This window comes from Ailuropoda melanoleuca, chromosome 5 (assembly GCF_002007445.2).
Source record: "Ailuropoda melanoleuca isolate Jingjing chromosome 5, ASM200744v2, whole genome shotgun sequence".
Taxonomy (NCBI): Eukaryota; Metazoa; Chordata; class Mammalia; order Carnivora; family Ursidae; genus Ailuropoda; species Ailuropoda melanoleuca.
Genome location: NC_048222.1, coordinates 38,453,955 through 38,466,032, shown reverse-complemented (window position 1 = coordinate 38,466,032; position 12,078 = coordinate 38,453,955). Strand labels below are relative to the sequence as shown.

The 12,078-nt window shown below is 51.8% G+C and overlaps 2 protein-coding genes across 20 annotated transcripts in view; one reads left to right on the top strand and one right to left on the bottom strand.

Moving 5' to 3' along the window:
• LOC105240315 overlaps positions 1–6,091 on the top strand; it is a 53,820-nt gene extending 47,729 nt beyond the window's left edge. For both annotated transcript variants that reach the window (XM_034660752.1, XM_034660751.1), the window contains exon 5: positions 5,736–6,091. In XM_034660752.1, coding sequence (XP_034516643.1) covers positions 5,736–6,079 — 344 coding nt within the window. In that variant the 3' untranslated portion in view covers positions 6,080–6,091. The remainder of the gene's footprint in view (positions 1–5,735) is intronic.
• Positions 1–11,700, bottom strand: part of LOC105240312 — a 17,781-nt gene extending 6,081 nt beyond the window's left edge. For 4 of the 18 annotated variants that reach the window (XR_004625535.1, XR_004625534.1, XR_004625539.1 and 1 more), the window contains exons 1-4: positions 11,201–11,700; positions 4,137–4,248; positions 3,813–4,026; positions 1–865 (exon numbers count right to left, since the gene is read on the bottom strand). The exon at positions 1–865 is cut by the window's left edge and continues 297 nt beyond it. Coding sequence is in view for 2 of the 18 variants with exons in the window: in XM_034660753.1 (XP_034516644.1) it covers positions 3,813–3,987; positions 4,137–4,170 (209 nt within the window). In the remaining 16 variants the exon portion in view is untranslated. Of the gene's footprint in view, positions 866–1,726; positions 2,815–3,338; positions 3,606–3,812; positions 4,027–4,136; positions 4,249–11,200 lie in introns of those variants that run through there. The other 14 variants (XR_004625538.1, XR_004625540.1, XR_004625546.1 and 11 more) reach the window with 13 other exon arrangements.
• Between the last annotated feature and the right edge of the window lie 378 nt (positions 11,701–12,078).

Below are 12,078 nucleotides of genomic sequence, written 5' to 3'. Positions count from 1 at the left end.
ACAGCTCCCTGAGGGGTGACTGCCTGGGGTCCCCTCAAAGCCCAGCTGGGAGCTGGACCTGAAGGGTCAGGGCGAGCCGCCTTCCCTCACGGCCTCCCTTCCTCTTTGCCTCCGACCGCTAGAAGACATGTACTCTGTTTTCCATTTGGGGCTTCAGACTGTGGTTGTGTTGGGCCCGCGGAAGCCAAGCTGAGCCTAGACCCTCCACCCTGAGCTGGGCCCTCTCCCCGAACATTCGGCTCCAATCCCAAGGTCACTCATTCTGCAGCTGGGTCCACCGAGCATCTCTGGGACTCTGACCCCTGTTCTCCTGGAACAGTGGGCCGTGATACCAGTAAGGAAAGCATGGTACGGGCTCCACTCTCTGATGCACAAGCGAGGCCTGATAGGGCTGGACCCTATTACCTGAAGAGGTAAAGACACAGAGCTGCCTTCAGTATAGACCGTGTCGGGAATAAGGCCAATAAGTGGAAGCCACAGAAAGACTCTCTATAAGAAAGGATTTTCCAACAGCCTGAGCTTTCTCATCTAGAATGGGGTCTTTGGTAGTCTTGTGAGTTACTGAAGGGGTTCAAACAGAATACCCACCGAACACCCATCACTGGAGGGTTCAAACAGAAGCCAATTGGCCATAATTTTCTCACCGGTCTTCTTTTTCTGGAATGTTCTTTCCTATCCTTTTCTGCTGGTTAACTCTTATTCAACCTTGAAGACAGCTCAGGCATCATTTCCTGGAGGACCAGGTGTTCTCTACGCTCCTATAATGCCCCGGGCATAACTTCATCATTGCACTCACCATACAGTGCCGTGATCTGCTTCTGAGCTTGTCTCTTTCTTGTCTTGTCCGCATCACCCTTCCGTAACCCTGCAAAGTACATGTGGTTTCCCCTAGCTGGAGGGTGGAGAGGCTGAGGCTCAGCATGACTGAAGATCTCGCCCATGAAGCCAGCAAGAGTCAGAGAGGGCTGGGGGTCTGGTTCCCGGGCCCGATGTCTACAATCTTGCCACCACGGCATACTGCTCTCCTTGCAGGGGCCCCGAATTCTGCGATGCATGAGGTCACGTGCTTGTGGGCCAGCCTTGTAGCCGAGGCACAGGGACAGTGTCATCAAGGGGCGGCTCAAGAGCCATCTTTGGAACTATGCTGATCCTTGTGCACAGCCAAAGGAGCACGCAAGCCCCCCTCCCGGCACACACGCTCACTCTCTGAGCCCTTTGGAGGTCGTGGAGAGGCCAGGAAAAAATGAGAACCAGGGCAGCCAAAGCCTGCATTTCTCCTGTACCTGTGGGCCTTGTTTGGGCCTGAGCCAAAGCCCCTCTTAGCACCCGCATTCCTTGATTTAACAAAGGTGAGGAGAGCTGGATTCCATTTCTATTAAGATCGCTGAAGGCCCCATAAGATTAACTCAGAGTCACCCCTGTGAAAGCTGATCCGAGTGGAAAATCGAGTTAGAAAATCCTGCCTTCCCTCTCCCTCCCACCTCAGCAGACTAAGGGAAGGCCCGCTGCTGAGTTCTGGGGATTTATGGGAATGTGCAGTTGCTGGCTGTTAAGCGCTCACTCTTTGGGATGCTGGCAACCTCGCTTCCTATAAATCGTTGCTGGTATGTCTTAGCCTTCCCTTGCCAGCGACGCGGAGGCCTGCAACACCTTTTCCGTGCAGTAGCCTGTGCAAATATTGAAGTCGGGCCCAGAAAAACACCAGCATAGAAAGGGGAAACTTTGATGTTTGCTAGTTATTTTCAGACAACCCTTGCCAAATCTTAATTTTTCTAGTTTACAAGTAAGGGATTCTGACCATCTGTCTGCTGTCAACCGATGTTTGTTTGGATGAAGATTTTATTTTTTTTCTCCCAATCTAGCACTCCTGTTCTTACAAGTAGTTTATTGGACTTCATAAATGTCAGCTTTTTGCAGGCATTCTGTAAGCAGCTTATGATTTAGTATTTAATCAAAATTGAGCAGTCAGCGTCTGTAATCAATCTGAGGCGGGAGTAACAATGAGACTGAAGCTTAGCATCCAGCGAGACCACGATTGCCATCTCCCAGCTCTCTCGGTGAGAATTATGTGCGCGTCTGAAGGGATGGGGCTGAGTGGGAAGACGGAGGGAAGAAACATGCACTGGGCACCGATCGCACGGATTGCACGGATCTCGTGCTACCTTGTGATGGCCGTCAGCTATGGATTGCCACTAGTGCGTAACAAGCCATCCCAAACACAGTGGCTGAAAACAAGAAGCTTAAAACAATGTAGATTCTTAACATACGGAGTCAGCCGGGAGCTCCTTCTGGCCTCGGCTGAGCTCTGTAAAGGTGTGGGATAAGTCAGCTGTTGGGTGATCTTGGCTGGGCTCCTCTGGGACGACTGGGGCAACTCGACTCCACTCCGCAGGCTTCTCATCCTCTACCAGGTTAGCTCAGGCATCTTCTCATGGCGACGGTGGGGTGCAAAAGCAAGGAGACCCATCACTCGAGTGCTCTCCTAAGCCTCCACATGCCTTACATTACACCATTAGCCAAAAGACGACATGGTCCCACTGTGAATCAAAGAGGGGGATAGACTCCTTGTCTTTGTTGTGAGAAGAATTGCAAAGTCACAGGCCAAGGCCGTGGGTACAGGGAGGGGTGGAGAATGCCATCTATCCCAGGGATTCTGGAAGTCCCACGAAGCAGGTCATATTCTAACCCCAATGTCAAGAAGAAGAAAGGGAAATTCAGAGGTGAAGTCATTTGTCTGAGTTGTCTCAGCAGTTTGCAACGAAGCTGGCGTTCTTCATTAGATTGACTTGATTTACTGTTGACTCCATGCACCTGCTTTTCCCGGTGGATAGGTAAAGCAAGAGTGGGGGGGCATTCTTAGAAATCATCCATGTTCTCTTCGCGCTCATGTCGCAGATAGCAGAATCAAAGCCCAGAGAGGGGGTGGGCATAAAGCCTCACAAAGGGGGGGAGGACCCAAGGAGGCGGGGGCTCTCAGGCAGGGGGGGCCCATGCCTCTCCAATCCCTCGCAGGGCCTTCTTCTGCAGGAAGGCTTCAGAGAGCAAAACTACTCTTTAAGGAGTTCCCAGGTGGAGCAGGGAAGGTTTGCTAGAGGAATGCTGAAGACGGGAGGCCTCCTATGATGTCGTTATTAAATACCTTCCTTGGTTGGTGCTAAATTGTAACCCTCGACATCTATATGTTAAAGCCCTAAGCCCTGAGATGGATACAGGGAGAAGAGAGGTCGCTCACTTTCTCCTTTGCTACCAGCTTCCCTGCCTCTGAGAATCAGCCTCATGCCACAGTAGGGTTGGTAAAAATTGTCGGGAGGAAAGTGAATCTCGTGAGGGAAACTGAGGCACTGCTAAGAATCAGACTCACCAGTCCCACCACCTCAGCCCTTTGGCTTCTCCCTGGCTCAACCCCTCCACCCCCTCGGCTGACCCTGCCTTTGCTCCTCCTGCCTTCCCTCCATCCCCTCAGCTCCTCCTGGTCCGGCCCCTCCATTCTGACTGCTCTGGGGACAACGCAGTGCCACCGAGTCAGCCGACCTCAGCTGGACTCCACTCAGTCGCTGTTTGTCCCTGGCAGTCAGTACACCCCTCTGAGTCTCAGTTTTCTTCCCCTGTAAAACGAGAGGACATGGCTTAGTGTGAGGTTGCTGTAAAAACCAAGAGGATGTCTAGCTCGTGGACATTCGATTAATATTCCTTTATCGTCCACCTCCTCCCTACTCCTGTTGACCTGAATCTTCATGGCACTTTCCTACGCCTTCAATAATTTAGCATGCATGGTTTATTAAACAGGGGCTTTCTGATGGGCTGTTACTGACCTGGCGAAGGACACATGTGCCCTGGGAGCTTGCCAGATCCCAAAGGGAGAGTCAGCGATGGGCGAGCCAGCTGGGACTGTGTCCTCTTGCCAGGGGGGGAGTGGCTGCAGAGCAGACCCTGTTGCTGTCACCTCGGTGCCTTGGGCCACCTCTTGGCCTCTTGAAACTGCAGTTTCTGCAAGATGGGGTTCATATTGCCTTTCCCACGAGGTTTCTATGGAAACCGAAACCCAGCAGGTGAAATTCTTAGCTCTTCGCGCCTCCTTGCTCTGTGCTTAAGGCTCAGGCCAGCTTCAAATCTGGGGAAGGAGGTTGGCTACCCACCTGGTCTACCTGTGGTACTGCAGTATCCTGGCATTTCTCCAGAACTGTCACGTCGCTTAAAGCATCGCTATCCTAGATTCATTCCTTTGTGTCCTCATGAAGAGATTCACCTCTAAGAAAAAAGTTTCTATGATACAAGACACGTCTTTGGGTTGGAGAAGTCCTTGAACCCCTGATGGCTGATGTTAAAGAGGAAGGGTACTTGGGATTCCCAACGCTAGTTCTGGCTCTGACACTAGAAAGTATCACTGTGTGAACTTGGATAAGTCACTTCCTCTCTCTGGGCTTCAGTGTTCTCAGATAGAACATTAAGGACTCAGGTTGTATGGAATCTAGGGTTTTGATTAGCTTAAAAGATTAATTCAGAGGTTCCTCTTGGGGTTCCAAAGAGGTGGGATCCTGATGGGTAGGTTTGGTGAAGGTGTGGGGAAGGCAGAAGCAGGGGCCATGGGGTAGGGGTGGGCAGAGGCGGCCTGTCTGGGTGTGGCACCTGTGCTCACGCAAACCTATTAAACTCAGTGGTTCAAATCAATGCCTACTCATGGATTGATTGATTGATTCATTGATTCATTCTCTTTGTAAGGCTTCCTCTGACCCTTACCAGCCCAAAGTGCTCTCTCCCTTCCCTGACCTTTGGGGCCCCTCCATGCAGCCTCATTCCATCTCTTGGGACATCTCCCCACTATCTCTTGCTGGCCTGGCTGTTTTCCAGATGATCCCATGCCTGCTATTCAATGCCCTGGCCCACTCACTCTCTTCTCCCTGGAAGTCTTTCCTTTCTGTCTCTACTTCTTAAAGTTCTGGCTATTGCTTAAGGACCTCCTCAAAAGCCATCACCTCCAGGAAGTCTTCCCAGGTATCTGATTCAAAACTCTCTTTCCATATGCTCCTTATTAGCACTCTTCAGTGTCTGTCCATTGACATAAGATAAGACCAAAACTTTTAGCTTAAGTCCCTAGCCTTGTCTCTCATCACTGCCCTCCCTGCCACCCAGCTCCAGGTGGGCCAGGGTATCTCTTACCTCCACGCAGAACTGAACTTGTTCCTCCTGTCTGGAAAGCCTGTTCCCCACCCTGTCCCCATGATGATGACGCTTTAGGACTCTAAGACTCAGCTTATGTCCCCTATACTGCTAAGAGTTTCTTGGACTCATCTTTCGGTCCATATTCTGTGCTGGGACATGAGCAAGTCTCCTACGTGAATCTGGTGACCCTGGGTTATTTGTCTCTAAAGTCACAGTGCCTTATATAGAGCCGGGCACATAACAAATGCTCAATGTACATGACATTGGAGAGCATTCTTCCGTGTGTCCATCACAGCACCCCACAGAGGCCAGGACCCAGGCAGGTGTGTGGATGGGATTCTTGATTCAAAGTTCTGTTTGCAGCAGCTCTGGCCCTGGGATGGAGCCCTGTTGCGGATGGAGCTGAGGAAATGCTCCTGCAGTGTGTGTGTGTGTGTGTGTGTGTGTGTGTGTGTGTGTGTGTGTGTTCTCTATGGGTCCCCACCCTGCTGGGGTCTTGGTGGTCTGCTATGTGTGGGAAGAAGCTTTAGCTCATCAGAGCCTCATGCCTCTCCCTTGACATCCTTTCCTCCTAGGCACCAGGCTGTCAGCCTACCAACTCCAGGGTCGACTCCAGAGATGCTCTTGGAAGGCCCTCCAAAGTCACATACAGACAGCGTTCTGCAAAGGACTGGGGCACGGTCTTGGAGCTGCATGGTCCTGCACTGGGGACCTTATGCAGGTTTCTGACACCTCACATTCTCTGGGAGAACCCCTCATGCTGGTCTTCTCATGTGCTAGGACCTGGGGGAAGCCCCTGTGTGAAGGATCTGATTTAATTTTCATAACCACCCTAGTCGCGGAGGGGAAACTGAGGCACGGGGACATTGAGTCACTTGTGTTAGATTCTAAAGTGGCCGAAGGGAGAGCAGGGGGATGAGATCAAGCTGCCTTTGGTACAGCCCGTGCTCCTGGTGCTGTGCCCGGTCCCTCTCACGGAATAACGCCTCCCTGAGCTGCTGGATTCACGTCAACACGCAGCATTTGTGATGTGACTGGCACCCAGCAGGCATGAGACCTGGAGGCTGACGTCATCGATCTGTAACTCAGTCCCCTTGTCATAAGGAAAGGGAAACCGAGGCACAGTTCATGTAAGTGACCTGGCGATCATGTGTGAGTTGGGTGGACTCCAAGTCAGGTCTCCTGATGGCTGGCTATTTTCATTTCTCATTATGCTGTGCCCTGTGGGCAAAAATTTAGAAGGAAAGAGAATCTGACATTTTGGAGGAATTGAGGCAGAGTGGGGGGTGGTGGGGGAGGGTGGGTGAGGACACAGGAGGAGCCAGTCCTGCCCTGTCACTTCTCCAACCACCAGTGAGGACGGTCCTGCTAACGGTCCCGAGTTGCAGCTCGGCAGGTCTGCTCGGAGAGGGGTGGGAGATTGCCTGAGACTGGTAGCTGGCAAAAGAGAGTGGAATTTGAAATCTGGAATGTCTTTCTCCAAGTCCTGTGCTTTTTTTCCTGCCTTGCCAGCCCAGGAGTGGGGCCGAAGATCAAGGTCAGACTAGCCACAATTTAGACCCTCGATTGTGGCAGGGAGCGGGCCGGCTGCTGGGGCGGTTCCTCCTGAGCCCCGGGAGAGCTCCAGGAACTGGGGAGAAGGTCGTGTGGGGCAGCCATGCACCCCAGGGGAAGGGGCAGCTCTTGAAGCCTGAGGTGGCTGGACTTCTTCCTTGGAGTGCTGAGGGGGCCGGGAAGCGCCATTTGGTCTCTGTGAATCTGAATAGCCTTTTGGGCCTCTTTTGTCTAGTAGGGTGGCTTTCAAAGGGGAGAGGGTGACTTTGGACCTGCAGGGTTGAGGATCCTGTGCTAGCGGTAGACAGGAAACATCTCAGAAATCATAAGTCTTATTTTGAAAATTCATGAACTATTGGCCCTCTTCCCCACGATATATCCCCGTGCGTAAGTGCAATGGAGGAACCTAGGTCCATGAGCCTCGTTGAGCAGCCTGGATGGGGTAGGCCAAGGGACCCCGTCTATGGCCGCCTCCTGTTCAACACTTACCAATAACTAGAATGGAATTATGACTCATGGCGTCCCTGTAAGATAGACTGTATTAATTACCCCTTTTACAGACCAGGAGAGGGTGAGTGGCCTGCCCAAGTTCCCACAGCCATTGATGTAATAAGATTTGGAACCCACATAGGTCTGACTCCAGAGCGTGAGGCACTGATTCACCCCTGGCCCTGAACCGCCTCGTCACCCAGCGGCATGTGGCAAAGCGGGAAAGGTGGCCATGTCAGCGGAGGTGAGGGGCAGGATTTGAAAAGGGCTTCAACGGGGCTGAAGGAACCTTGGGCCCAAATGAACGCATACCAAGGTGAAGGGCAATGGAGACCTTTGCTTGCACTGGGGTTCAGAATACCCACCAGACACACACAGGATGTGGGATACCTGCGTTAACAGCACAAGTGAAAGATGCTGGGTTTTAAGTTGACAGGAAGTCTCCTATGAGTCAACAGAGGGAGGTGGCAGCCAGCAAAGCTAATGTCACCATAGCCTCTGCAAGTGCAGGTACAATGGGGGGTTTCATCCAGCAGATGGAGTTCAGGCCTGGGACCCTTCTTCAGGGAAGGGGGTGCTGACAACCTGCCAGGCTCTCTGACACAGCGGCAGGGGTGGGGGGTGGAGGGGAGCAGCTCCTGGCTTGTCTTCAACACTCTCCCCATCCTCTGGCATCACCAAAGCATATGCATATATTTCTGAACAATTACAGTCCCCTCTCGACTTCTATGCAATTGCCTTACTTGCCTTTGGAATATGCCACTCGGTCCACTTTGATTTTTTATTCACGTAACCCGAGTAAATGTGGGGATTCCTCGTGACCCAGTTTCTACACGAAGTCACATACAAAGAGGCACAATCCGGCAAGCAAAAGAAGAGGGTTTTCAGGCTTCCTGCACATGTCTCAGAGACACGAAAAAGGATGAGGTCCCTGCTTACTTCTCTATCTCCTTATCTAGTGCTTCAAATCTTCTCTAGAAACTTTCACTCTCCCAAGGCGCCCCGGACCCTCCCAGCATCCAGTCGCCATTGCTCTCGACTTCCTTCATCTCTGTGACACGCATGGACTTAACAACCGTGTTGTCGTCTTCTTGTCCCTCCTTCTCGTCCCCCTCTTCATTCTTCTTCAGTTCTCTTTCCCCTTTACTGCTGACCCACATGCCTCCCTACAAAGCGGGGGGGCTCCAGGACTGATTGAGCCAGCCAGCATGCTCACCCATTTCTCGGGTCTCTCCAGCCTTGTCAGTCCCCTACGATCCTCCCCGGACCCAGGATGGCCAAGATGGAGCTCTTATGGCAGCTGGCCGAGGAGAAGCATAGCAGGCCAGGACCACGGTTTCGGAGGGGGTGCATGTGGAAACATTGCGATGGGAGGGATGATGGGGCAGCTGGGAGCACTCTACATGCCAAGCTTGTCCTCGGTGCATTAGCACATGGTCACCGTGGGTGGAAGAGCCTGGCCACCCAGGCATACAGATCCCACTAGACTGCCACGTCATGGCCACTTTGAGTGACCAGCAGTAGGCAGAGGCCCTTCCCCAAAAGGCCTCCCTCACCTATGTGGCTCATTTCCATTGCCCTGGGCACCTTTTCTTCCCAGGGTTGACTCTCATTTCTTTCATGGCATACCCTGAGATGTATTAAGGGGAGGCGGGCCAGAGAGGCAGCACCTGCCACACATTCCACTCACCCCTCCCCTACACTTCCCCACCTCCCCTGCAGGTAGGTTGGGGCCCGCAGCCCATGCTGACCAAGGCTGGGAGCAAGGCAATTAAGAGTTGGTGTGCCTCCTCCTTCCCTTTCTGCCATAGTGACTTTGGACGCCCTGTGTTCCAGAGGGCAGGCAAAACCAGGGGGGGGGGGCGCTCCCACCTCCCACTGCCCCTTCTATGAGCAAGAAGTCAACTGCCATTACATGAAGCCCCTGAGATTTCCATGTTGTCACTGCCGCATCGCCTGGCCTGTCCCAGCAAACGCTCAGAGCATCAGAATTAACTGAGTAATTGCTATTCTTGAGTTCTTTAATGTGATGAGGGAAAAAGCTGTCTCCGGAGCCACCCAGGGCGGCTGATTGACGCTTTCCCTGCCTGTCATCATGCCGCACAGATGGCACTTCCTGTTTGGTAACACCTCACGTGGGCTGCCTCATCCCCCACTGACTCTGCCAGTCACCATCCTACACAGTCAAGTGTGCACAGTATTAGAGGTTTGCCAAGAACACATCCTTGTGGCTGCCAAGGAGTGTCTGTTGGGGGAAGAGTATTCTAACAGACAATGTTCACAGGAGAAATGGACTGCCCCAGGAGGCAGCCAGCTTCTTGTCTCTAAGGTGAGCAGTAGAGATGAGATGCCCATCAGGGATTTTGGGGGGATGGGGCATGAAGATGAGATGCCACCTGAATGGGCGGGGCTTGGTGTGGGAGGGCAGGATGGACCAGATGGTTTTTAAGTCCCATTCAACCCTGAGAGTCTCCAGCATAGAGTCCCCTTTTTTTTTTTTTTTGGAAGGTGGATGAATGGATACATTTTGGTCACTAAGAAGGTGAAAAACTTATGAAATAAAATAGCCTCACTTAATGAGCACGTGGGTATTGTAACACTAACATTATCCTTTCTTAAGGGAGCATGCTCACGAGATCAACGTTCTCAGCTCCCAGGAGGTTGACAAATGGTGACCAGTGGTCACGAAGGCATGTGAAACAGATCTGTAATTTACACATCAACCACAAAGGGGGCTGAGCTGAGGGAGGAGTCACAGCCTGGAGACAGACCAAAGTCATCACGATAACAGCTCCTTAATAAGGACATCAGTGTTTTATCACGCACAAAGTGTTCTCCCTGACATCCTGACTGCTTAGAGATTCCTATCTCCGAGTTTATTGTCGTATGTCATATATCATCATAGATCTCAGAATTTATGATCATAGCCTCTGGTGGAGAAGGGCTGCCATTCTCATGGTATAGATGGGCAGGGAGATTTTCAGAGATTTTGCCCGCCTAGGAGCACATAGCAAGTTAAGTGGGAAATCCAAGACTTGAACCCAGATCCTTTGATTGGAAGTGATGGATTTTCAAATAAGAGAGTGTGTCAACTCCTGGCACTAGCAGGTGGGACCAAACTCAGGCCACATGCTCCTTGGGTCCTAAGGCACTTCTGCTTTCTGTGTGTGGGGTGAGGCATAGTGAGGGCGAAGATAGCCCTGAACTGCTTATAGACAAGAAGGAATTTTTTGGGGGAAAGCAATGGACCGGGGCACAGTGTCCTGGAGTTTGAACCCTGACTCCATCTGACTCATTTCATCATATCCATGGAGCCCATTTCATCATTTGAAAATGGGGAGAAAGACACTTATCCACTTTGCAGAATTTCTGTGAGGACCCAATAAGAAGATGGGGTGAAAATATCTTGAAAATCCTACAAAAACTAATGGTCTTGTTTAGGAATACATTCACCGGCAGTGACAGAACCGCCAAGTGGTTTTAACAGCTGAAGCTTTATTTCTCCCTTGACAGAAGGATCCCATGGGGGTGGGCAGCGCAGGGCAGGGCAGAAGGTGATGTCATTACACCGTTGAGGGCCTGGACTCTTTCTGGTTCTGCTCTACCTTATACACCCCAAAATGGGTGCCGCACCTCCAGGCTTGCATTCAAGTCCCAGGCAGGACAAAGAATGGAGATGGAGGAGGAATGGCACCTATATTAGGAAAGGGAAAGTCTTCTTGGAAAGGCAATAGCTCATTGGCCAGAACTGCAGTCAAATGGACAGCCTCTGGATGACACGGGAGGCTGGAGGTGTGAGCCCTTGTGGCGGGGTGCACTGCCCCATGGAACAAGTCCTGGGTTGTAATGGAAAAGAGGGAGAGGCTGGGACCCACAGTGCTGGCAGCCAGAAGCATCTGCCACAGCTCTGCTATGGAGAGCTCTCCTGAGACCAGCACCCAACTCACGGGGATCTCTAAATTCAGCCTCTGGACCAAGTGAAGGCAAACTGGGTTACCTCATCCTTGGAAGAGAACATGGATCCGCAGGATTCCACTGTCAGAATGGGAAGCCGAGGCCGGCCGGGGACGAGAGGAGGGGTGAGTGCTGCTGCAGGTCTGAGCGTTCCTCCGTGTCTCTCCCCACCTCCCCCTGCTCCATGAGTTCAGTCTCATTAGCCTCCTTCCACCGGGCAGGGCGAGCTGAATGTGAGGAGCTCATTTCTAGCTGCTGTGTTTGTGTACGTCTCCACCCGAAGATGTCTAACCACAGACTTCCTCTTGACTCCTGGCAACAGAGAGAAAACAAAACCGCAGCAGCTTTCATTGCTGAAAACACAAAACTGACTCGTTTGCCTAATAAGCCCAGACGGAGGAGCTTTATTTCTGGGAGGAAATGCTCCCGACTCCAGTCCAACGAGTCTCGGGTGGGCAGTCAAACCGCCAGACGATGCCATGCTCTGGCCAGGTAGGAGGAAGCCACCTGGCCAAGGGGCGGACCCCAAGTGCCAGGAGCCAGCTGCCGACCCGTGGACTGGGCACAAGGGGGGTGCTCATGGAGCGGGGGGCCCCGCCTGTGCCGAGATACCACTGGCCTCGCCCGCCAACTCTACTTTCAAAGCACCTGTTCCGTGTGTTTTGTACCCCTTTCTCTTATTTTCTGTGTTATTAATTTCAGCTACTAATCAATTCCCATTTTGTACTTTCTTTTTTTGTTTGCTGATTTTTTTTCTAATTCTTTATGATGTGTATGCAGCTCCTTTATTTTTAGTCTTTAAGACTTCTTTAATAAGAAGACGTTTTGGGCCATAACTTCCCCCTTAGCTGAGCTTTTTTTGGGATCCCATAGGTTTTGAAATAAAATGTTCCCCTTTTCATCTGTTTCTAGATGGTTTTT